This window comes from Barbatula barbatula (genome assembly GCF_947034865.1).
Source record: "Barbatula barbatula genome assembly, chromosome: 17".
In the NCBI taxonomy this organism is placed as follows: Eukaryota; Metazoa; Chordata; class Actinopteri; order Cypriniformes; family Nemacheilidae; genus Barbatula; species Barbatula barbatula.
The window spans coordinates 3,466,552-3,491,164 of record NC_136780.1 but is presented as its reverse complement, the minus strand read 5'-3'; the positions used below and the strand labels follow the sequence as shown (position 1 = coordinate 3,491,164).

Here is a 24,613-nt window from a genome sequence, read left to right as displayed (position 1 = left end):
AACTCACCAAAACACCAACGATGTCTGATCTGCGGTCAGTTTTAGTGTGCTAGTGATTATGTTAAGGATTAGGCATTGGGTGACTTTGTGTCCTAACCAGGCACAACATGATTCAGCAACAAGTGATAAATCTGGTGTCTTCTATGTTCCAAGCTGTGTTTTTGGTCCTGACAAGCAAGCGATGGGGTGAACCTCATTAAACCAAAGCTGTAGTTTAAAAATTTAATGAAAGAAAAATGAATAAACTATATTGCTTAACGCACACATATAGCTATTTTATGATATATACTGTTGTTTTGGGGTGAAATGTGATGTTTTCCATAGATTCACCCTATAACAGATCCACCCCTGTTTTTGAAATATCATTGGTCCAAAATCCAACATCGCTGTACTGTATATTTATCAAAACTTTGTACTGCACCTGGTTAGTACACATTCTTAAAGAATTAGACCTGAAATCATCTCTCACTGACAGATGTTTTCTGGCACGTCACCCTGTAGACTTTCACTAGGTTGTACATCCAACTACTAACATCATAGTTTGGCAAGGCGTGGGTGAACTTGACTCACTGTAGAAATATTAAGAAGCCTCTCTTTGTAACTCTCAGCTGTGCGCAACGATCGAAATAAGAAGAAGAAGGACGTTAAGGACGAGATCGTCCCTCCAGAGAGCTACGAGCTGAGTGGGGAACTGGAGGAGTTGGTTAACAAAGTGAGCAAAGCGCATCAGGAGACCTTCCCTTCACTTGGCCAGCTGGGAAAATATACTACAGTGAGTGTTTTTTTTTGTTTTTAAATGACTAAATCTTGCAAGAGGGGGTTGTATGTGTTCACAGATTTATAATATGGAACAAAAAAATATATCCTTATCTATTATTCAATATATTGTTATGTATTGACATTGTTTTATTCTGTATATTTTAAAATGGAAAGGGGAAGGTTGAATGCATGTTTTAATATTTTAAAGACGGACTTTGGATATTCATGCCCTCTTCTTTTTCGCTCTTCTACAGAACTCCAGCTCAGATCACAGAGTCCAATTGGATCTGGGCCTGTGGGACAAGTTTAGCGAGCTCTCCACCAAGTGCATCATTAAAATCGTGGAGTTTGCCAAACGCCTTCCAGGCTTCACCACCCTCACCATCGCAGATCAGATCACCCTCCTCAAATCAGCCTGCTTGGATATTCTGGTTCGTGTCCTCACCGGGACCTACTGCATAACACTTGCATAATCCAAAGTCTCATGAATGATTGTATCTGTTGTAGATGCTGCGAATCTGCACACGATATACACCAGAGCAGGACACGATGACTTTTTCAGATGGATTGACCCTCAACCGGACTCAGATGCACAATGCTGGCTTTGGCCCACTTACAGACCTCGTGTTTGCTTTTGCTGGTCAGCTCCTGCCGTTAGAGATGGATGATACAGAGACCGGCCTCCTTAGCGCCATCTGTCTCATTTGTGGAGGTACTTCTGCATGCATTCTGTGTATTTTGTAGATTTTGTTCTCAGCCAAGGGGCCGTGGCCACTAGGGGGCCTCAGCAAACTTCAGTAGGGGTTGCCAGATTAATTGATTACTTAATATTCAAAATGTATATTAGTTTTATCTTAGTATCAAATGTGTTTTCAATCTTTGTGTTTGCTCTCTCTCTCTCTCTCTCTCTCTCTCTCTCTCTCTCTCTGTAGACCGAATGGATCTTGAGGAGCCCGAGCGTGTAGATCGTCTTCAGGAACCCCTCCTGGAAGCTCTTAAGATCTACGCACGGCGGCGGCGACCTAACAAACCCCACATGTTCCCACGCATGTTGATGAAGATCACTGACCTGCGTGGCATCAGCACCAAGGGTTAGTTTACCAAACAAACTTCAACTTTAGTATTGTGTATTGTGGTCAAATTGCAAAATGTTTTTTTTAATGCATTACAACATATTAGGCTTACATTTCCCCAATAGGGTTGTCTTAACATGACATGTCACAAATGAAAATGGTTTTAAAAAAGTAATGGTCACTGAGTGCAATGCAAATTTTAACCTGAACAAAAGCAAAGCACATTATGCTTAATACTTGCATGAATAATGCCTACTTTACCTACTCAAGTGCAATAATAATATGTCAGATTACATTGTCCTCAAAGGAACTCTTTGTGTTGTGTGCTACAGGCGCAGAAAGAGCTATAACTCTAAAGATGGAGATCCCAGGCCCCATGCCTCCTCTCATCCGAGAGATGCTGGAAAACCCAGAGGCCTTCGAAGACCAGTCCGAGAGCCCAGAGAAGAAGCCCGAGCCAGAACAGCCAGACCCTCCTCCAGCTCTGCTCAATGTGAAGAAAGAGCAAGAGGATGAAGACGATAGCTGGGCCACGGAGAATGGCAGCGAGCCCTCACCCGAGGAGGAAGATGACGATGATGACGACGGAGAGGAGGAGAGAGGTACGGACAGCGACGGAGAAGCTTGGGGCAGCCAGGAACCCAACACGGAGGTGTCCAAAAAGAGCCACGGAGGAAGGGCTCAGTGAGACACGCAGGCACTCTTCTTCCAGCCTTACCTGTACAGACATTTCTAACTCAGGCCACATGGTCAACGATGAGAGACATTAGTGAGTGGATTTGAGGCAACTCACGTAAAAAACCTCTTCTCAGGACCTCTCGAGCAGAACGAGAGGGGGCGAAAGACAAAACAACAGGCTTTTCAGACAAAATATAACGCTTTTAAAAAAAAAAACTTGGTTTGTTTGCTTTGAAAAGGAGAAGCCAAATGGACTTATTACACTATTAACAGCAGACTTTTAACGGGTTCAACAAAAAGTTCTTGTATAAGAAGAAAATACAGAATGGAAACTGAACGTATAGTCCTTTTAGGTTGCTTTTGAATATCATTTCGACCTTTTCCACCTTTAAGATAGTTTGTTCTCTTTACATTTTATGAATAAGCCCATACATATCTATATATATCTTTATATATTTTGTCCTGTATTCTATTTTCTTAGTTATATTTTGTTTGGATAGTTTTCTGGGCAGAACTACAGAATGATAATCGGATTTCTATAACTGGCAAACCTCCGCTGGGTCTTTATCCAACCGCTTGGTTGGGTTATCGGGCACTTTGGCCCAGCATGGAAGTCATTGATAATCAGTTCAATGGCATAGTATCTTCCATTGACCTTTAGGACGAGCTGTGTTAGGGGACTCCCGTTCCGTATCTGTTTTTATTGCATCATATTATTCGCTGCCAATTGAATGGTGTGTCTGTGCCAAAGTTTGCAGCTTGTAGGTTTCATTGTCTGTCCGGGAGCCCAGCTCCAAACACAACACCCACATGTCCATTACCCAAAAAGCATTCTGTCATACTGGACCCGTTTCATTTAACATGCTCACTCTGAAATTATGCAGCGCTTCAGTCAAACTCAAATATGGCCGATGATGTATATGATTACGCAATTTGACCTCATTGGGTTGGACACAAAAGGATAAATACATCTGGAGGACTTTCAGAAACTCATCATAATGAAATGCATACTGATCTCAAACACACACACACCTAAAAACTTATAAAAACACTTATAAAATTCAGACTCAGGGCATTTCTGTAAGGACCAAACGCTTGCCGTCTGGCAGGCAGCTTTGAAACAGGCAATATTTATGTGTGTTGCGTTGTAGAATTAAATGAAGCATTTCTGTTTATCATACACGGTCATTGGCAAATGTCTTCTCTTATGGATATAGAGTTTTTACCTGCAATGTCTTGACCCATTTATTGCCAAAAACACACCATATGCAATTTGGTGGTCATGAGCCGCTGAAAATACTTGGAGTTGTCTCAGTCAAGCAATATATGACTATGACCAGAACTCAGATGTGTGTGTGTGTTTGTGTGTTGAATGTGAGGATGGCTGCACTCAATAAGCTGTAGTATACTACAATGTTCAATGAATGTTATCACAGTGGTGCTGTCAGAGAGTGTGAGCTGCCATACTGACCTCTTTCCTCCTCAGAGTTGCACCACAGCCACACGTATAGCAATGTTGAGATTACTTTGTCATAACTTTCCGTCATTGTTTTGTTCTCTCAGCTTTGGATAACGTATTGTCAATACTATGTTTGTGTTCAACGAATTCTGTTACATAAAAAGCCATATAAACATTAAGAGGCACAATAAACTTTTTTTTCGAGAAACCTCTTCGTCATTTATTTCAACCAAAATGAATGTCGTCATTGACATGTGAGCTATGCATAATATATAAATGCATGCATCGCAAATACACACTATATATATATATATTATCTATACTATAGTGTTTAGTAAAAGCATGTTTACTTTCTTAATTAAGAACCAATAGGCATGTTCGAGATTCTGCATGTCTGCGCATACCCGTCGGCGTATGACATCAAAGTATCGCGAGAGGGTCTTCACGTGACAAGCTTGTTAACGCTGCAGTACCTTCAGTCAGCTTTTGCAATGATTCTCGGACGGAGCAGTTGTGTCGAATTGTATTATATTTATAATACACAACAATATACACAAAACGCAATAACTAGTTTCTGTTACTGCTTTGGTTTCTGTTAACCATGGGACATGGAAATACATAAGGGTAAGTAGATAGTAATAACAAAGCTGTTGGTTGCTTTGTGCACACTTTAAAAGAGGCTAACATTGCAAAAGGTTCACGTTTTTGCAATTAGAAAGGAGACTGCGTGATATCACATGCCTATGAAATAAAACCTGATTCATTAGAAATACATTTTCTTTGTTTTTAACATTCGCAACTATCCTTAATAATGTCATCTTTTCCCGTCCAGCAGAGGGCGTCCATGCACCGTTGAATTGCACTATACCCCCCTGGCTGGTGGATTCGGTGTAATTTATCAACTGGTAACCACACACAAACACATCTGAGAGCAAAACTAATGGATTGGGCCTGTGTGCCCTCATTCATCTGCATGTGTCATACAGTAATTATCCCAGGACAAAGAAACATCCCTGCATTACTCATGCAGAAAGACAGCACATTAAAAGGCTCAGAGGATGGAAGACTCGAATTATTTAATTTCACTAAGAAAAAGGAATTAATCTCGTAGGTCATTAAATAGACGGCCATTAAAAAGGAAAATATTTTAAAATGTTCAAACGTTCATTTTCGCAATCTTTTATCGAAACGATTATAACAACGAAATAGGCTTTTACATGCAGTAGATTGGAGCTCTTCAATATTCAAGCAATGCATTCAATAACCGTACAAATGTGTTCTTTTCGTTATATTACAAATATAATTTACACGGGTCTATTCTTAAATATGCCCTGATGTTCTCAAATAAATATTCAAATATTCTATAAAAAAATTAATTGGATGTAATTATACATCCATTGGTTTAAGACTAGTCCCAGACTAGTCTTTACCGAAAGCAAATTGCCCTGACATATCCTAAAAACTGTCATGGCCTTTGTTTTGTCTCAACATGCACAACTGTTATGTATGTATGTATTGATGGCATTTTCATAAAAGCGGATAAAATATGTTAATTTAACTAAGGCATAGTCCTGGCTTAACCTTTGCCTTGTCGGTGAAACCGGGCCCATATCTTTTTCTGTTAAATGCCTGGTCTAACTCGGCACTTGAAGTGTTCAAACCTGTCTGCTTTATTTGCACGCAGAGGCTTACAATATACAGCTCTATTTATTCTCAGCTTTAGGGTATAGTGGTAAACAGCGGTATGGGATTTTTAATTAAATGATTAGTATAATTGCATTTTATTAAAAATCAATAAACTAGAGCTAAGATTATAACAAGGTCCTTACGATGTAAACTGGTTCACAAGGACCCTATATATTCACTTTCAATGAGATGTTGCCATGGGAACACAAGGCAGGCAGGCAGGCAGGCAAGGTGATGGATTTAAAGAGGCAGGGCATGTTTTTTCTTTCAAGGCCATCATACCCAGCTTCCTGTGGTGTTCACGGCAGCGCTGAGCGTAATGAGAGTTAAATGAAGGAGAAAAGAGCAATGATAAAAGACGTCTAGGCTTCAATTGCTTCAATTACAGAAATAACAAAAGAGGCACATGTGGAGAGAAAGTCACTTGTATAATACATCTTCTGAATAAAATGAGCGCGCCGGTTTCGAGGGCATTGCAATGCTGCATTGCAATCTCATGTCTGCGTGGTGCCTACATGGTTGGGGTCCCTCTATGATTTGTTTTGCTTATTTTATTGCACACCAGGCAAATATAAGTCTTATCAACTTTAATATTTTTAACAATTTATTATTAAAAGATATAAGCTATACATTTTTCTTGTTATAAATTTGAATAAAAGTGTCTGTTAGAAAAGTACATTTAAAAATGTTAATAAATACTAAGGAAATATAATATAATATAATATAATAGCACATTTTCACTCAAAGTGCCTCACAATTGGAGGTCATCCTTCATTCATGTTCTCTGCACAAATCCAGGGAACTGGTTTATGTTAAGAAAGTTCAATATTTTGAGTAAAATTAAATATGAGTAATATTAATATTGAAAATTGCCTTTGCACTCAAAACAGACATAGGAAAGTGAGTATATAAGAGGAATAAAAGCAACTCTGAAATGTCTTAAGGTATTGAACATAAAAGAAAGGAATGACTCTAATAACTTGCCTAGCAAGAATATACAACTGCACTAGTTTAATGCAGTCAAATTAAGTAATAAAATGCAGAATGACTTCATATTTTATCCTTTCTTAATGTACAGAAAAGGCTCGGGCCGGAGATGGAGAAAATGGCTGGAGGAGCAAGACACTAAACACTGAAGAGACCATACATGTCACACCCCAGGAGATGAAGGTGTGAAGCATCTTCCTCAAACTCTTGGAAAAGGTGGAAATGTGTGACAATGATGCATTAAACTCTAAACAAGGCTGAGATCAGAAATAAACTGCAAATAGATGGCTAGAGAGATAAAGAGCGTTAGAAAGTGAATATAAAAGGAGAGAGAGTGTGTGTGGAAGAGTATTAGAAAACAGGGAGCAAGTAGAACGTTGTAATGTCAGAATGCAGTGCAGTTGCCCCGGGCTCTTCATATCTTTTACATTTCTAATTAAAAGAGATAAAGAGTGAAGGAGTCATCAATCCTACAGTGATTTCCCTGTTAAGGTTTTAGAGGCTGCCGTAAAGCAGGCAGCCCGGCTCCATTGATTTTATAATTAGCTCCCGCCGCGCTGCAAGGGGAGTGAATGTAGAAAGGAAAATCACGGGAGCTAGAAAGGGAGAGGTATAGAAAAAGCAACAGAGGAAAAAAATGGGGTGAAGGTCAGCAAAAAGTTGTTAAAAAGCAAGAGAGGATAACAGGAGGGCAATGGTGCAATTCTCCACATATATCTCGACAGGTAAATCAAAAGCACTGCCCGGACCCACCAGTGCAGGTAAATCCAGCATGGTGCAGAATTGTTTGCTTTCCTTTATTCTTCAAAATATCTTCTTTTGTGTTCAGCAGAACAAAGATATTAACAATAAAGCATTTTCCCTACTATTGAAGTCAATGGTGGCCAAGTACGTTTTGGTTCCATAAATTATTTTAAATATCTTACTCTGTGTTCATCAGAACAAGGAATTTATACAGATGTGGAACAATGTGAGGGTGAGTAAATGAAGACAGATTTTCATTTTTGGGTGAACTGTTCCTTTAACCCTAAAAAGATTCAACTAAAAACAGTGGATCTTAATGTGATTTAAACATAAAATACAAAAATGTTGTCATCGTTATAAAGACTGAAACACATCACAGATGTTACATTCATTATTTTATTACTGAAAACCCATCCCACACCCTCAACAAAACCACACAACCTAAAAAACATGTTAGGTCAGTCAATAAAGTCAAATTCGAAGCTAGCCCTCAAATGACCTGTGTTCTTAAAGACACTCTTACACAACAGAAGAAAATGTACTTTACTCGCTAAATATTATTAATCGTAATATATTCATTGTCAGATTACTGGTAATTGTGGTATGGCTGTCAAATGTTGTGTTTTCACACATGTTGATGTACTAGATTACAACTTCAAGAAAAACCTAGTCAAGCATATAATATAAAAGCATAAAGTACAGTAGAGTAGTGAATGACAACGAAACCATGTTTCATCGAGGCATAGCAATGTTGACATCCAATGCAGATGATTAAAATCAATACAGATGATGAAATGTTGTATAAAAAGCAAATAACATAAAACACGAACTATTCAAACTTGACTATAGATATAAGATAACGGCAATATCAACAAAAAAACTGAAAGAGGCAAGATATGTGCTTACAACTGGGAAATGTTTTTTTAATTTACGATACCTTTTCATTAATTGCACTTCCTAATGTATGCATTAAAATATTCTCCTTATGAATGTAGTTTAAATATAATCAGTCCGTCCTGAAATTATCATTTGTTCTCAGGTAATGAGTTTTACTATAATTAAACACCGTCACAGAAGGTCATATGACCCTTGTGAAACCACATAAAGACATTATAATACACGAGTTCCTAAATATCAACCTTGGTTTTTGTGAGGCACACTTTTAAACCGTTTAATTTACTGGACAAATACATGTTACAAATAAAAGGACCTTTTTACTGGAAATGTGCTAATTTCAGATAAACGTCATAGTTGCATAATTTACGTTTATAGTACATTTCAAACAGTGTAATGCACAAAGAAAAAAATACTTTGAGAGCACTCAATATAAAAGCCACGATTAAATAAAATTGTCTGTCATTGGTATGGTGGGGTTCCTCCACCTGATAAAAGCTTTCATATATTGAACGTTGTTACATTAAGATGATTGTTAACTTCCTGAAGGAATCAAAAGTGCCACTTCTACATCTAAACATGATATTCAATCGCTGGTTAGCTGGTGTTTCCCATTGCACATGTTGAGTTTATCTGTGAACTCTCAAGATGTTGTAACAACAGTTTAAAATACTTCTAGCACAGGCACTACAAAATAAAAGCACCCACACTAAATCTTGTGTTTGAAAGGATAGTTCACCCAAAAATAGAAATGTTGTCTTCCTTTCCTCAGTTTAGTTTCTTCATATGATGAAAGAATAAGATCGTAAAAACGAAACATTAAAAAATAGACTATAACATGCATCCACTATATTTCATGACTCCTTCAAAGATGATGCAAATTATGAGAACATTCCAAATTTTAATTTAAGAAGCATTTCTAGATGTATTGTGGTCTTTCCAGTGTCTGTTACATAAAAATAAAATCAAACCTCAGGAGTGACAAAGTCATCCAGAAGCAATATGAAAGACTGACAGCATGACAAGACATGCAATAGATTATTTCTTACTTTTCCTAAATACATGTACAAATATTACTGTTGTACTGCTTAAAAGTGAATATGAACTTGTTTTCTTAACAAAATGTTAGGTTTAAAAAATTACAGAGCCAATTTTGTGTTATTTTGACCGGTTTTCATTTTCTGCAAATACATGTGAGTAGAAACTTTGGGAGAAATATTGTTAGTAGTTATGAGTAATGATTACAAAAGTAGTAATGATCACAAGAATTATATTTTTACCTAAAGGCATAAATAGCAAATTAAGGATTAAAAAAGGTCTCTTAATTTTTTCGCGGCTGTATATAGACCTATTTCACATCACGACGTGTACAAAACGGAAGGAGGGCGAAAGGCTTGTCAGGTCAATGCTTAAGCTCCATTCACTTTACAGAACAGTTGCGGTGACTAGAAGCAGTTGGGCATGTAGCGCTCCCTTTATGGTGATTTGTCTAAATAAATCGCCCAAAAACAAACAATGTTTTTGTAATGTTTGTTTGACCTTTTTTTACATCTCCCAATAAACCATGAACAAATCGGACAACATATGTTACTGTTGCTTTTGATAAATAAAAGGAATGCCTGTGAAAAAACAAGCCGAATGAACGAATGAATTAAACATGTTTCCCTACTTCCGGTCTCTGTCGCCATATTGTGAAATAGGCGAATTGCACACATGAAACACATGATAAGAGTTTCAATGAACACCCGACTTAAATTTCAATTCAGGGTTTGAAATAACATGATGATGACAGCATTTAGCTTTTTTGGTGAACTATACCTTAAAAACCTGATAGGATCTGAATTACATTGTGCTTTGAATTATTGCTAATGTAGTTACAGATATCAGTACGAGCCTTATGAGCAAACTAAGGTAAATCTTGAGAAGCGAGATTCAAATCAGCCCTATCACACACACTCACACAACTTTCTCTTTTCATCTGCTCAATACAGACGCTTCCTTCGCTTGTCAGTTGATATGTCTAAAATAACACATCCGTGCATGTTGTAGTAAAACCATGTGAGAGGAATAGCTTGTGCATATTCTAAGTGCATATAAAGAACAAAGCAAACTGCAAATTTAAATACTCATGTAAATATGATATAAAGCGCAAATGCTTCTAATTACAAAACTCGTAACATGTTGAGGATGGAGCGAAGCCGTCCACAATGTGCACTCCTGCAGTCCCTCTCCTCACCACAGGGGGCTCTCCGCCAGATCTCTGCACAAGAAAGGAAACGCAACAAAGAGTGAGTTTGGGGAAAAAATGGCAGGTTCATAGACAACAAAGCAGGACGGAGGGCAAAAAACATGGATGGATAGAGGGAGGGAAACCAACGGAGGGGGTGTTAGAGTTAGAGAGAGAAAGAAGCAGGTGAAGGAGAGAAAAGGTTTTAATGATGCTGAAAATTGGCCGGTGAGCGCTGACTACCCTTTCAGTAAATCATTGCTACAGCTTCCTGTCAACTTATCTGTCCTTATGTCCTCCCTCACCGAACCTGCCCTATTCCTTTCTCTCTCTCTCTTGCTTTTCACTCCTCCTGTCTCCCTCACTAATTTTATGAGGTGGTATTCAAAACTTCCATCTCCTCACCATATTCGGACTGTCACCGTAAATAAAAGCCTGCATTAGCGCGCGTGTGCGTGCAGAGACGGGAAAAGAGACAGACTGTGACAGGGAGATATAAAGCGTGGCGTCGGGGAGAAAGAAGGGCCGAGTGTTTCTTGCGACAGTGACATATTTACTCGTGGGTTGTGTAAGAGTATATGTGAAAATCTATCTGGGCTCGTGTCTGCAGGTCAGAGATAACGACGATGTGACTGATGGGGTTTACAGACAGTGAATGGGTGTTTGCGCGTGCCGTACCCGAGGGTAGCATCTCTGTTGTCAGGCAGGAGAAGGGCCGTCTCTTCTCCGGAGCTGTGCCCTCCTGACACGGCAGCCTCGTACTCGTCCTCCTGTCAAATACACAGAAGCATAAACTTATCAATAAATGGAAAATGACAGACGAGCACTGCAGATGCTTCACAGAGCATCCAAAATATTGTTTGGTGATAATTTGTCATTTTTTGGAATCAGATTTAGGACTTTTCACCTCTTAAACATGTTTCTGAGTTTTACCCTCCTTTATTTTTTATTAAATACATTCAGACCTCTAAAAACTCACGATTGGTTGATTTAAAAACGAATGAAAAAGAATTAATTTAGAGAGCCTATCCAAAACCATTACAAGGTTATGACGTAAAAATTCACCTGCGTTTAGAGAAGCACACAACCTCAACCTCTGACTTTATAATTTAGAATTGTTTCAGCACAAAGACTAATAAAATAAATTAAAGCTACTGAGACTTGGTCCAAACAGGCCTTAAAGGGCCTCTTAATTTACTCACCCTCATGTCATTAAACCTGTATGACTTTTTTCTTCTGCCGAACACAAAAGAAGATACTTTGAAGAACGTTGGTAACCAAACAACATTGACTTCCATTGTATGGACAAAGACATTGCTCAAAATATCTTCTTTTGTGTTTCACAGAAGAAAGAGTCATGTACAGGTTTTTGGAGGACTATCCCTTTAAGTGTGCGATCATTTCATAGCACAAACCGTAAAAAACATACCTTAATTGTATTGTATTAAATACTATCAGGTTACCACAGTTATTGTATGCAGTACGACAAGAACACAAACAAACCCTTACCGACTCTGAGCTGTGAGGATGTGTGTAAGCACTGGGCTGGTGTGGAGATGAGAGGGGGGCGGGTTGGCTGATGACCACCATGTTCAAACCGCAAGGGTGTCTGGGAGAAGGTGGTGGGGTGGCAGGAAGCAGCAGGTCTGGTTGGGGCTGCTCACACAGGCTGTAGTGGTTCAAAGGGCCAGACGAGTGTGCGTCCTGCAAGGCCTCTGGGTTCTCGTCCTCAGAATCAGACAGCAGGGGGCTTTCTGCACGGCCTGCAACCAGAGACAATTCAACTATACGTTTCCTGTAAGGTCACTTTGTGTTAAGCTCTTAAAGTTGGTGTTAAATTATGATGTACTCAAAAGGCATGTTTCATTGTGTACTTAGTCTGTCCAACTGAACATTTACATTTATTAATTTAGCAGACGCTTTTACCCAAAGCAAATGAGGTAGCGTTTCGCCTTAAGCGTCAACAATAAACGCAGTATACCAAGCTATGTTTATAAGCTGGAATAGAGCTAGCTAGCAGACAAGGGAAAAGCATAAACTATCATTCGTTTTTATTGTTAAAGAGACAGCTCAACCCCAAAACTTGTCTATGACTTTTTGTTCTGTGGAACACAAAAGGAGATATTTTGAGAAATGTCTCAATGCTTTTGTGTCCACATAATGCGAGTCAATAAGGGCCAATGTTGCCTGGTTATTAGCGTTCTACAAAATCTTTCCTTTGGTGTTCTGAAGGCGAAAGAAAGTCATACAGGTCTGAAGTAACATGAGGATAAATAAATTATGACAGAATTGACCTCAGTTTTGGGTGACATATCCATTTTACTACGTTAAACAAAGTTAAATCAACCTGTAAAGTGACAACTGTCTTAAACTAAACTGCTTTAAATGATCTTAATACCCCTGACTCCTGTCTGTTGTGCAAAGCCAGCCGATCAGGTTGCATCTTGCTGTTTTCGAGAATACTCTATTCATTCGTGCAACATGCATCAGAGATTAGACTGTGAGCGGCCAATGGGTGTGCTGTCTGAAACTGAGACTATTTCACAGTTATTGGTCTAAAATACTTCTATAATAAAGCAGTTCTACATTAGATTGTTGTGTGGTGTCAGTAAGTGGGGGTTGGGTGTGCCGTGTTGCACGGTGGTATATTGTTGGGCTGTATAACCGCGTCGCACGGTGGTGTGATTTTACGACGTGGCTCTCATCCGCCCTGGAGTTCTGTGGTATTGTTGTGTGAGGGCAATAAAGAGAGTAGGGCGCCTCACAATAGTGTCGTTGTGTAGTGATGTTTGTACGGGATTAAAGAAAGCAACATGACTCACTGTTCTGCAGCAGGCCTGTCTCACTCCATTTAGAGTCACTCAGCACCTCCAGTCTTCTCTCCAGCTGACGGCTGTACTCCATCACTTCCTGCAAACAGGGCCGAACCGAATGAAAATAATGCCACACTGTAACGTTTAACATTTAGCACACGGTCTATCATCTTGTCTCGAAATCTTTATAAATGTACTCCAGCAGTGGGACTATGTTTGTGTGTTTGAATGGAAAAACTTAGTACTGGAACAGTAAACACATTTTATTTACAGGTATTCATGGCATGAAAATAATAAATGCTTTAAATAAACAAATTTCATACATAGCACAACAACAACAACACATGATAGGATATCTGACTTCTGTGACAGTAACACTGTCTGTGCAAAATTATAGGACTTTATTTAGATTTTAGTCACGCTTCGTTAAAAATAGCCTACGTTTTTATGCCTCCAAGGAATGTGATATGACCACAGGCCTTTGTTGATGTTTTCACACTGGTAACACATTTACCAGATGTTCCTTCTTATTACACCTCAAATAAAACTATTTTCAATTTACAGAAATTCACGCAAGACAAGATTCACATTTCTGCTTTTACAATCCCGTCTGCTTTGTTTCCATTTCTACGTTTATTTACCATCCAGGATAAACCAGGGGCGAGAGATGAGCTGCAGCTGATGGTTAAGACAGGCACAACAGTCTATTTGTGACGTGTGTGTGTGAGTAAAATAGACTAAATTAAGACGGCTACACTGAAACACGTTTTTTTTTACTTTGGTGTGTGTAAGAATGATGTGATCTTGCCTGTATTTCTGTCTGTAGCTGTTCTTTCTCTTTCTGAGCCACCCTGAGACTGGCCTTCAGCTCCTGTAGCTCACGACGAGTCTCGCTCAGCTGAACCTGAACACAAACATACGTCCACATAAGTAATAGTACTTTATTTATCTTAAATCTTTACTTATCTTACTTTATTACTTAAAAATTACAAATTGAGATCTTTGTTTTCTACTTAAAATATTAAAGATGTAGTGTGCAGTTGAGTAAACTTATTTTAGAGAGACTTTCACAAACTTTTGCACGCAGCATATGCACAAGGGATCAACAAACACATTATTACTTATAGTTAATATATGTGTTCTCTAATACATTGTATTGCCATAAAATTGTCAAAGGACAACAACCTAAATATAAAGCGTTTCGTCTATTTTGTACCATATTTCACCGCATATTTTGGTACTCCTTAAAAGACTTAAAGCAAATATTGTATACACATATGCCCCATGGACATCATTTTTGGCCACAAATATGTACAGTATAGTAGGTTTATACTGTAGTATATTTTATATACCTAAATTAGTTAAAATGTTTCTGAGTTCTGGGGTCTTCCTTTTTTTACTATACAATAGTAATATATTTGTCCACATTAAAGTACTTAAGTTTACTACAGTTTGTACTACAGTTCATACATTTACTACAAGGGTACTACAATTATCTGTAACAAATACTATAGTACACTGCTATAGAAGTGTTCAGGACCTTTAGTTTGACGGGTGTGTGTATTGGACGGATTATATTAGTGAGATTAGTGACCTATAAAAAGCGTAGGATTTTATTATTACCCGATTGCAGTCTTTCTCTCGCCCCAGCTCCACCACCACTCTCTCTTTCTCCATCTTCGCCTCCTGCAACATCTCCTCCTTCTGCTGGATCTCGTCATTCAGTCGGTCAAGATGAGCTTTATCCATCTGTCAATCCATACAATCATTTCAATAAACAGTTCTATAGTTATTAACGCAACATCACAGACCTCTCTCAGCATCTGTCTCTCTGCTGTCCTTCTACCTCAGTGTTCTTCTGTAGGTTCTCTCTCCCTTGTGCCCAGCTGGCTCTGCCCTCTCTTAAAGCCAGGCTGACATCTGCCAGCTGGAGGGTGAGTTGTGCGGCCTGCAGACGGGCCTGATGGAGCTCGGCTTGCGCGGTGTCCCTCTGAGCGACCATGTCTCTCAGCTCACCCCTCAGAGTTTCTACAAAGCGTTCGCTCATGTTCAGACGCTCCTGAAAGCTCCGGAGATCCCCCAAGGCCACTTCATTGGCTGCCTGCTCCATCATGACACAGAATCACAATCACAGACGTTGTACATTTCATTCTTGCAGGATAATTGATCTATGAAACATACTACATTTTAACTCGTCAAAAATGAAGTGATGATTAAAAAATCTACGCTAAAGCCCTTTGATCTCATGTGTAGGTTGGGAGTTCAGTCTAGAGATAGTTACGGGGCATCTGCACATCTCGTACTTGTATTCTGCTTCCGAAAATGAAACATAAATAAAGCGTAGAGCTGGCTAGCTTGCCTTACAAATATTTTCCTATCACTGTTGATGTTTCTCATACTTTCTGTTCCATACAACTGTGAACACTCCCTGTCGAGGATGTGAAAACTGCCGGAGTGTTACCTCCTTCCTGTGCGCGCTGTTCAGTTTGTGTGTTAGGGTTGTGATGGTGTCTCTAAGCTGTAGGGCGTGTGTATCTCTCTGTGCCAGTGAGCTTCTCAGACTCTGAAACTCTTCAGACAAACTGTGCAGTTCTTTCTCCGTCTGCTCCATCTTTAACTAAGAACAACAAAAACAGCACTGTATTTATATGTCTAAATATATATACACTTTATAGCTGTTTATAATCTATATTACATACAGCCACAGAAAAACATCCATTCCAAAATTGTACTTCATAGTGAAAGTCATCCAAAAGCAATGTGAAAGAATAACAGCATGACAAGACACATGAAAAATCTAGGTTATTGCATGAAAAATTATTGTTGAACTTTTCCTAATTAGATATATTATTATTCGATTTTCATACATATATATTACTGTTGTATTGCTTAAAAGTGAACTTTGCTGTATTTGAGGTCTGAAAAAAATATATAGCATCTTTTCTGTATTGACCTGTTTCTCCAGTTTTCATTTTCTGAAACAAAAATAAAAATGTGAATTGAAATGATATCTGTGAAAAATATTTTTAGTGGTTCACCGAATGAAACAAAACTTATTTTACCTAAACAAATACCTATAAAAATACGTTCTGAAAAACTGAAAATCATTCTGAAATTGTGAATTTTTCCGTGGCTGTATATCGTTATAAGCTTATATGTTAGTAAAGAAACCTTCAGGTTGTTCTGCTCATCCTCATCTTCCTTCTTCTGAAGTGCAGTTTTCTTGGCTCGTTCCCTCATCCTAGACAGAAACAGCACAGATGAATGGGTCAAGCAACGGACAATAAAACACTGTTTACAAAACTAAACATAAAGGTCTAAGTGGTGTCCAGTGCATCTTAGAGAAGCATTAGCATTCAATCACTCCAAGTATTTTTAGAGGTGGCTAAGGATGCAAAACGCCACATTGCATTAACGCTAATGGGTTTTGCTGAACATTTAAAGACCATAGACTCGCACAACAGAACTGTGCCAAAAACAAGAGTCTAAACTTTACTGAGTGGGTTTGTTTCAAATACACATCTTGGATATGTCTCACATTAACATAGTAGCATCATCTGGGGAAAAAGGGCCACTTCTGAAAAGCATCTCACCTTTCTAGGTCAGTCTCTCTCTCCAGGCCTCTTTGTGTCAGAACTTTAATATCCTCCTCTAGCTCTCTGATTCTTTGCTCATTCGCTTCTTTTTGAGCCAGGAGGGCCCCCTTCTCCTCTGAGAGGTCCTCACTTACGTCCTCAACTTCCTACAAGAGAGGGAGGTGTAATGATAGTGAGGAGTTTATCTTAAACCACAACACTAAAAATCATTTAGCAGTTATACTATGGCCAGCATTTGTGAAAGTAAACATTAAAGACAAAATATTTACAAAGGCATAACTCAGGGTTGACCACACAGGGCGATGGAATGTGCGTGTTTATGCTACCTTCTGCTTTTTCTTCATCTCCTCCACTTTTTCTTTATATTCCCTCACTTCCTCCTTCAGATCGCTGATCTTTCGCTCCATTTCCCTACGGCTGTGCTCCCAGTAGTTTCTGTCTCTCTCTCTCCTGTCTCTCTCTCTCGTCACGTTCTGGTCCGCTGCTTCCAGAGCCTGGAGGAGCTCGGCACGTTCCTTCAGACAGTCCTGCAGGTGGCTCTGTTAAAGAGAACAAAAGAAAAACATTTCGGAAACATTTCATTGTTTTCGAAATGCGGTCGATTCGATATTGATTCTCAAAAGCCACAAATAGACTTTGCCTTTCATGTGTCCGGAAAACATTGAACATTCTGTAAGATAATTATTAACGTGGATTTTACTGCTAATACTAGTTGTCTCCACTAGATGTCACTTTTGTTTTCACAATGGAGATGTTACAACAGGGAGAATATCGTTCATTCATTACTTTATTAACATGGTGGATGCAGATGTGTTGTCGAATATAAAAAGTTTAATATACAGGTTTTTGGCTCCTCGTTTCTTTTTATTACATCATCATTGCAATCTAATGTTTACTTTTCTTTTTTAGAAATATCTATAGGATTTGTTTTAAATCTATATGCAGAATCGAGAGCTTGCGAATCAGAGCATCTGATACCCAGACCTATTTCAGACATGGACCCTATGATTAAAAACCTTAAGTCGTTTTATATCAGGAAAACATGAAAGTTATGATACAGGTATTTGTGCTGGAAATACAACCCCAAAATGTTATTCATAAGCTTTGATGTTATTTTCTTAAACCCTTCTTAAACTTGGCATTTCAAATATGTATGACTTTATTTCTTCCACAGAACACAAAAGAAGATATTTTGAAGAATGTTGTGAACATCCACTTTAATAGTGCCCTTAATATTTTCTCTTAGTAAGTTTTATATAATACTTTATATAGTACTTTTGAAAGATATATTTAGAATCATGTAGACTCACATAAGGGAGTAGCATATCAAATATTTTAAATGGAGCGGGTCAACGTGTGATCACATGACCAGTAAAGTTCAGCTCACTTTACCTCGGTAAGTCCCGTTTAACTCAGTATTTAGACTCTTATATATGCTGTTGCTTTAAGACATTACATCTATAAGGAACTGTGACAGATCAGCATTATTGACTTGGTTGCAAAGCTCAACACAGACTAGATGGCGTCTGATGCTTTTCATGTGATTATCAAGTCACACATCACAACCGCACATTGTGGGCATTTTAATAGGAGACTCTCTGTCTGAGGTTTGCAGCTTCCCTGGATTAAAATATCGATAAACTGCATCATCTCTTTTTTCTTTTCACTTTTACGCTGTTATTTCTACACAAACGGACTGTTGTTAAAACAAATCCACTCATTCTCTAATAGATAAATGTATTTTTTTACAGATTAAAAATATTTTTGTTTCCATCTGACCTGCAGTAGCTGGGCTCTCGGGATAACCAGCAACATGTCCTCTCCCACTTCCTCTCCCTGACACTCCTCTTCCAGAGTCACCAGCTCTTCCAAAGGCTTCGGGGCAGAGAAGGTAAAGGCAGCGCTGACAGAACAAACATCTTCCTTTCCATCCACATACACAAACTGGTACTGCTGAGCACTGGTTCCTGGTAGATAAGAAGCTAAACGAGGGAGGAAAAAAATGACGTAAAAGGTCACACAGTGATCACAACCTTCGGTTTATGGTACACATAATAAACCTGAATGATAATCAAAAAAACTGTGGTGAGGAAGGCGGGACGAGAGCCGTGACGCGGGGCCGGTGGCGTGAGTGATAAGTGCAAGCAGCTGTGCGCGCACCGGTCCCGCATCTTATCACGGAGGAGATTGGGAGCTTAAAAGGACGATCGGCAGGACTGTTGACGAGAGAGGACCGGGCCCGGACATGTGTTTAGTTTGTGTATGTTTTATGGCCGGCAGTCGACCGTGAGGTGGCTGCCGGTTACTTCCGTGTTTATTGTTTATTTAATTAAAGTTTTATTGTTGGAATGTTCGCCGGTTCCCGCCTCCTTCCTTCCCTTCTAACGAACTATATTACAAAAACGTTTCCGCTTGTTTTAAATATTGGCAAAGTACATTTGAATTTTGTGGTTATGTCAGTGTGGTTAAGAGATGTCAAAAACAATGACATGAAGGCTGTGTCTCATCCTTATTACATATCCTTTGTTGAAATAAAAAGCTACAAGGAAAATCTATTGTGATTATCTGTTACATAAGGTCAAGCTTTAGGTAATGTATCGAATGATGCCGGCAGCCAATTGAATCAATGAAAGAAACTGCTTCTTTTATGTCGCTATAGCACTCAATGCCTTTTTTGTATTGCGTTGAGACCATCACTGCCAAAACCAAAATCAATGCTTGTGAGACCTTGGAAATTAACACAGCAGTTGACAGAAGTCCCCTCTTTGTAGCTGGATGGAGCCACTGCCCACACAAACGTATGGTAGTCTCTGACCGATGACCAGCCAACCTGATTGTAAAAGGAAACAAAATACTTTGTCAGGAATTACTAGTAAATCAATATTTTCTGACAAATTCATGCAGGTGGCTTTATCTTACCTTAAAAAGTCCAATCCAGTCATTACTGGCCCATGTGTGATGCTGGTTGATTGTGTAGTGACAGTCCACTCTGCTCTGAGGGAAATAGCAACTTCCCACATTTCTGAACTCGACCCCCCATGTGTTCTCCATGGCAGCTGTGTAGTGATGAAAGTAAAAATAAAATAAACACATTGTTAAAAATAACTCATTCTTTCATAGTTATAATGCATGCTGTTTTTATGATCCCATATTAATCAAGAAACCACATAGAATGTTAGTATTTTGCTTTTACACGCTGCAATGCGTGACTATTAAACTTTATTTGGAGAAAAAACGATGGATGTGTCATTTGTAAACTATCCAACTCTGACCTATGGAAGTGTTGACATGTGAGGTTTCAAGGCAAAGTATAAGAACAGTAGTGCTATCGATATCTATTTTTATATCCCATCTAGTCTACCTAGTTATTTATCTAGATCTCCATACGCATGTAACCATTGGTTTCTAAATGAATTTAGGAAAGGTTTTCATTAATTAACGCCACAAAAACGGCATGGACATCATCATCTGGGTTCAACTAGGACACCACAGTAGGTGAAAGTTCGATGTATTGCGTAATTAAAGTGGACCTGTTTGTTATGTCATACTAGACGGTAAAGGCCTGAGGATGACGGAATCATTTCTCTCACCCTGACACACAGATCAGCTCTTAAGAGTGCTTGTGACACTCTGTCACATTTTGCAAATGCCATGACTGACAGTGTGAACTGTATGGATAACTTGCAATGACAGGTGGGCCCATCGTCACTTGTGCTCATAATAATCCACGTGCCCCATATTTAGGCTGTCCTCATTTTTATGACAGGCTGCAATGTGTCTAACAATGCAGCAGAGAACAATTTATAAGCCATTATGGTCGGATCTCATTATTTAAGTTCCCTAAGGTCTCTTAGAAATAAACAGCGACTATGGTGCCTTTAAGAACTCTCCCCTCGAACCACCGGTGCACTTAGCAACAGCACTTTCATTGACTTCAGCATCTTGTTTCTGACAGGTGCTACACAGAGACTGAAGCATCACAAGCATCTATCCGGTTAGTATCTCGAAGTAACTTTTATATCAACTCAATAAATGCATTTTTAAAACATGTTTTAAAGTATATCAAACTAGTTCTTCAGATCAAGAATAAGTTGATTCCCCATATATGTGTATATAAATATATATTTGTTTACTATAACATATGTGGGTGAATAACCTATAAATATGTGAAAAATACCCTAAATAGATTTTAATAGAGAGAAAAAAGTCAGGTACATGTACATTTAATATTCTTATCAAAATATCATACGTTTATGTAATAATATTGGCAACAGCAGTTGTAAGCTGCGTGCTGTAATGTAAAGCAATATTTTTAGTTTTTAAATAAATGGCTGACTTGCCAAATAAACTTAGCAAACAATCGCGGATGGCCTTAAGCGAGGCCCAAAGTTAGAAACAAGCTCAAAGCACGCGCGCAAAGAAAGAAACAATACAAAAGCAGATCTGACACTTAAACAACTAATACAAACCATATCTACATTTTAAGGTTATTTTGAATAAACATGATCTTGAACTGCCATAAATCAGACATCCTGTCCATTACGAATGTGACATGCATTGTGTCCACTGCAGCTGCGTGCTACGGAGCAACACTGCAGATTTTTCTTTGTGGAAAAAAATGCAATTGTCGTATTAAAAACTCACCCGTTATAGGTCAGATGATCAGGATAATTTCCGACAGAGATACGATGTTCCGTTATAACGAAGAAAACACATCGATAAGACCGACGACAAGTGTAATTTACACTGACATTCGCCGAGATGAGCTGTCCCACGAACCCCTTCACAACAATAACAAAAACACAAGCATGGGTGCTTGGAGAACCCCGCTGCGTTTTGGGAAATGAAGTTACTTTGGTGATTCCAATAACGGATCAAAACCTCGAAAAACTACAATCCCCATATATATCAAATATGCCTTCGAAGGTCAACACGGGACGTTAAACTCGCGGTGACGCTAACGCGAATAGCGCTCTGATTGGTTTACGTTCATCATATGTTTCCCGATTCGGCTTCTGTTGGTTACATCTGTATGTCAATCATATTTTCGTCGATTTAATTGGTTGGCACATAATACGCATGGTGCACAGCAGCACGACGCATTTTTAATAGACGATTGCGAAATGTAAAGTCAAGCGGTTCTGTTTACATAGAGCACCGGCATCGTGTATTGATGGTTAATATTGTCTATACATCTATAGTCTTGATTTTTGTCATGACTGTGTCAAGCTTAGTTTTGTCCTGGATATTTAACCCTAAAACCCGCGTCGACTATCAAATATTTAGCTCGAGTAAACAACACGCTACATATCTTTGCAGGCTCGAGAGAAACTTAATACTGGAAAGCTTGGCAGTGAAGCCAAAAGGCCTATTATATTTCAATAATTCCTATAAATGTTTGTCTCTCCCGCTTAGTCTCACTTTAAAATAAGACGTGAGCTCAGTGGTTGTAATAGTGAAACATTGAAAGGGGATTTTTAATATGTTAAATAAATAGTTCCTGGAAGGCAGTAGTTTGGCAGCCATGTGTGTTGAGTTTCAAAACAGTAGCCGTTTTAAACTGCTTTCCTCGTTTTGAACACCAGGTGGCGGTGTACTTTTACAAACTAAATATAAGCGAGTGAGAGGGATTGTGTCTTGGACCCAGCAAGGTGCTTCTTGCCTTTATTATATTTAATATGAATACATTTTGAAACTGATTTATTATAAATGCATAATTAGTTGTTTAATAAAATGATAATGCAATCTTTAATGCTCAAAACCGGGCTGTATTTTACCATTTATGTTTTGTCTTTATTTACACCATTTAATAATTGAAAGGTTATTACTTTCAATAATGTTCCAAATAGGATTTTATCACATAATACTATATTTCACATGTAAATTTTATTGAAGGCACCGATACACAACTTCGCCTAATTTTTCTATATAGCCTGGAGTAATAGGTTGGGGCAGTCAGGCATGTTATCTTTCATATTTGTGGTGTACTTAAATGGATGAACGATTATATCGAAGAAGAACTTTCTTGAGGAATTTGGCGCACGCAGGACGAAGGGTATCGGGTGCTATTAAGAGGTCATAAGTCACAATGATATATGCAATCTAAATTAAGCTAAAGTGCCAATTTAACACTTGCCTGCTTTTGATGTTCAGGATTTAGACTTTCATATTTATAATCTTCGCACACTGGCTAGCGCACTACATGCAAACATCTTGATATCCTTCAACCTCAAATTGCCTAATCTATTTAAGATTATTATTATCTTTTGTACCACTGACAAAAAAATATCACCTTATTTTTTGTATATATGTATGAAAATCTAACCGCAACAGAAGGCTCTGCTCTGCAAGGGCGGCCACCGCAAACAAGATGGCCACCCTGAGTCTGTAATTGCATGCAGGCAGTAAATGAGGCAGCCCAATAAAGGTGCTGGGATTGTTTTAACAGAGTGAGCTTGGCTGAAATGCGTCAAAGGCTGCCGTGAAGAGCAGGAAAGGGGGAAGGGCAGAGGTCTGTGATTGATGACACACAGACAGCATGTTACCGACCTTGCATGATGACGAGTCTCCCTCAGGCCCGTGACACTCCTAACCTTGCTCCTCCCCCCATGCGCTCCATGTCATATGATTTTGAGCAGATCAATGAAAAGAACTGGTGCAGTCCGGAGTTACAGCTTATGTTGGACCATCATTTTTCCATGTCAGGACTAACTTGGTCAGGGATTCCTTATGGTTGTTTTATAGATGCTGCAAAACTATTGATGTTGTCAAACGGTTTGCAACCATTCAGAGCAAAGGTCTAAATCACAATGATGTAACTGGAATTAACTGGGTGCAGGTTTTCAGGTTTTATGACGTCAGGTCATTTCAGTAAAAATAAAGACAGAGACCGAAAAAACTTCATCACGGTCTCTACACGTTTAATGTTGTTTTGGTTGCTGTGAGTAAATCTTTTCTAATGCTTAAAGGGATAGTCCACCCCAAAATGACAATTATTGTCATATTTTAATGAATGACAGTAACCGAACACCATTGGACCTCATTGACTTCCATTGTATGCACACAAAACACTGAAACATTTATCAAAATATCTTCTTTTGTATTTCACAGAAGAAAAAGTAATATACATGTTTTGATTGACAGGAATGCGAATAAACGATGACGGAATTTGTATTTTTGAGTGAACTATCCCTTTGAGCCTTAAAGTTTAAGGGTAATGATGCCACCCGAAAAAATAGTGTCGGATCATCTTTAACCATGTATGATGAACATTATGTTCACAAAATTACAGAATGTATCTTTTATAATTAGGTTTGCGTGACAGATCACAGCACGTTGAATGGGATGAGCACTGTTGACAAGCAATAGCATGCATTTAATTGCAACACGAATTCACTGACAGTGGGCCTCTGGGGTGGGGCAGTTTTGCTCATATCATGGTGGCATCTTTGGAGAGAAACGGGAGGGAGCAAGCAAACGTCAAAGACGGGTAGGCTGAACGACATGTGAGAGACAACATCTGTAGATATAAGGGATTTAATCGACGTGCAGAACAGCATGTTGGTTGCCAATGTCTAAACTAGAGAAGACAGAGAGCAGGATCCAAGGGTGGCGAAGGAGAAAAGGTGATGAAACTAAAAGTCAATCAAAGGCACCAGAAAGTGTAGAACAGGGAAAGGAGGGGAAGTAACGGAGAT

General features: G+C 38.8%; 2 protein-coding genes and 1 long non-coding RNA gene across 4 annotated transcripts in view; 2 read left to right on the top strand and 1 right to left on the bottom strand.

Annotated features, from left to right (window-relative positions):
- The window catches only part of rarga (retinoic acid receptor gamma a), a 37,287-nt gene extending 33,110 nt beyond the window's left edge, over positions 1 to 4,177 (top strand). For both annotated transcript variants that reach the window (XM_079477906.1, XM_079477907.1), the window contains 5 exons: positions 609 to 772; positions 1,014 to 1,190; positions 1,267 to 1,471; positions 1,692 to 1,850; positions 2,165 to 4,177. In XM_079477906.1, the coding sequence (XP_079334032.1) occupies positions 609 to 772; positions 1,014 to 1,190; positions 1,267 to 1,471; positions 1,692 to 1,850; positions 2,165 to 2,520 (1,061 nt within the window). In that variant the 3' untranslated portion in view covers positions 2,521 to 4,177. The remainder of the gene's footprint in view (positions 1 to 608; positions 773 to 1,013; positions 1,191 to 1,266; positions 1,472 to 1,691; positions 1,851 to 2,164) is intronic.
- A 232-nt stretch (positions 4,178 to 4,409) lies between these two features.
- Positions 4,410 to 9,859, top strand: LOC306906547. The gene is made up of 3 exons (XR_013787849.1): positions 4,410 to 4,593; positions 4,805 to 4,874; positions 6,734 to 9,859. It is a non-coding gene; the product is annotated as an uncharacterized lncRNA (long non-coding RNA).
- Positions 7,769 to 21,744, bottom strand: calcoco1a (calcium binding and coiled-coil domain 1a). The gene is made up of 15 exons (XM_079478047.1): positions 21,561 to 21,744; positions 19,836 to 19,972; positions 19,644 to 19,746; positions 18,696 to 18,898; positions 17,243 to 17,455; positions 16,914 to 17,062; positions 16,492 to 16,561; positions 15,782 to 15,937; positions 15,167 to 15,421; positions 14,944 to 15,069; positions 14,129 to 14,224; positions 13,330 to 13,417; positions 12,017 to 12,270; positions 11,186 to 11,277; positions 7,769 to 10,540 (listed from the first exon to the last, which is right to left on the bottom strand). Exons 2-15 carry the CDS (start codon positions 19,965 to 19,967, stop codon positions 10,513 to 10,515), a joined length of 1,965 nt encoding a protein of 654 aa, XP_079334173.1. The 5' UTR covers positions 19,968 to 19,972; positions 21,561 to 21,744; the 3' UTR covers positions 7,769 to 10,512.
- Between the last annotated feature and the right edge of the window lie 2,869 nt (positions 21,745 to 24,613).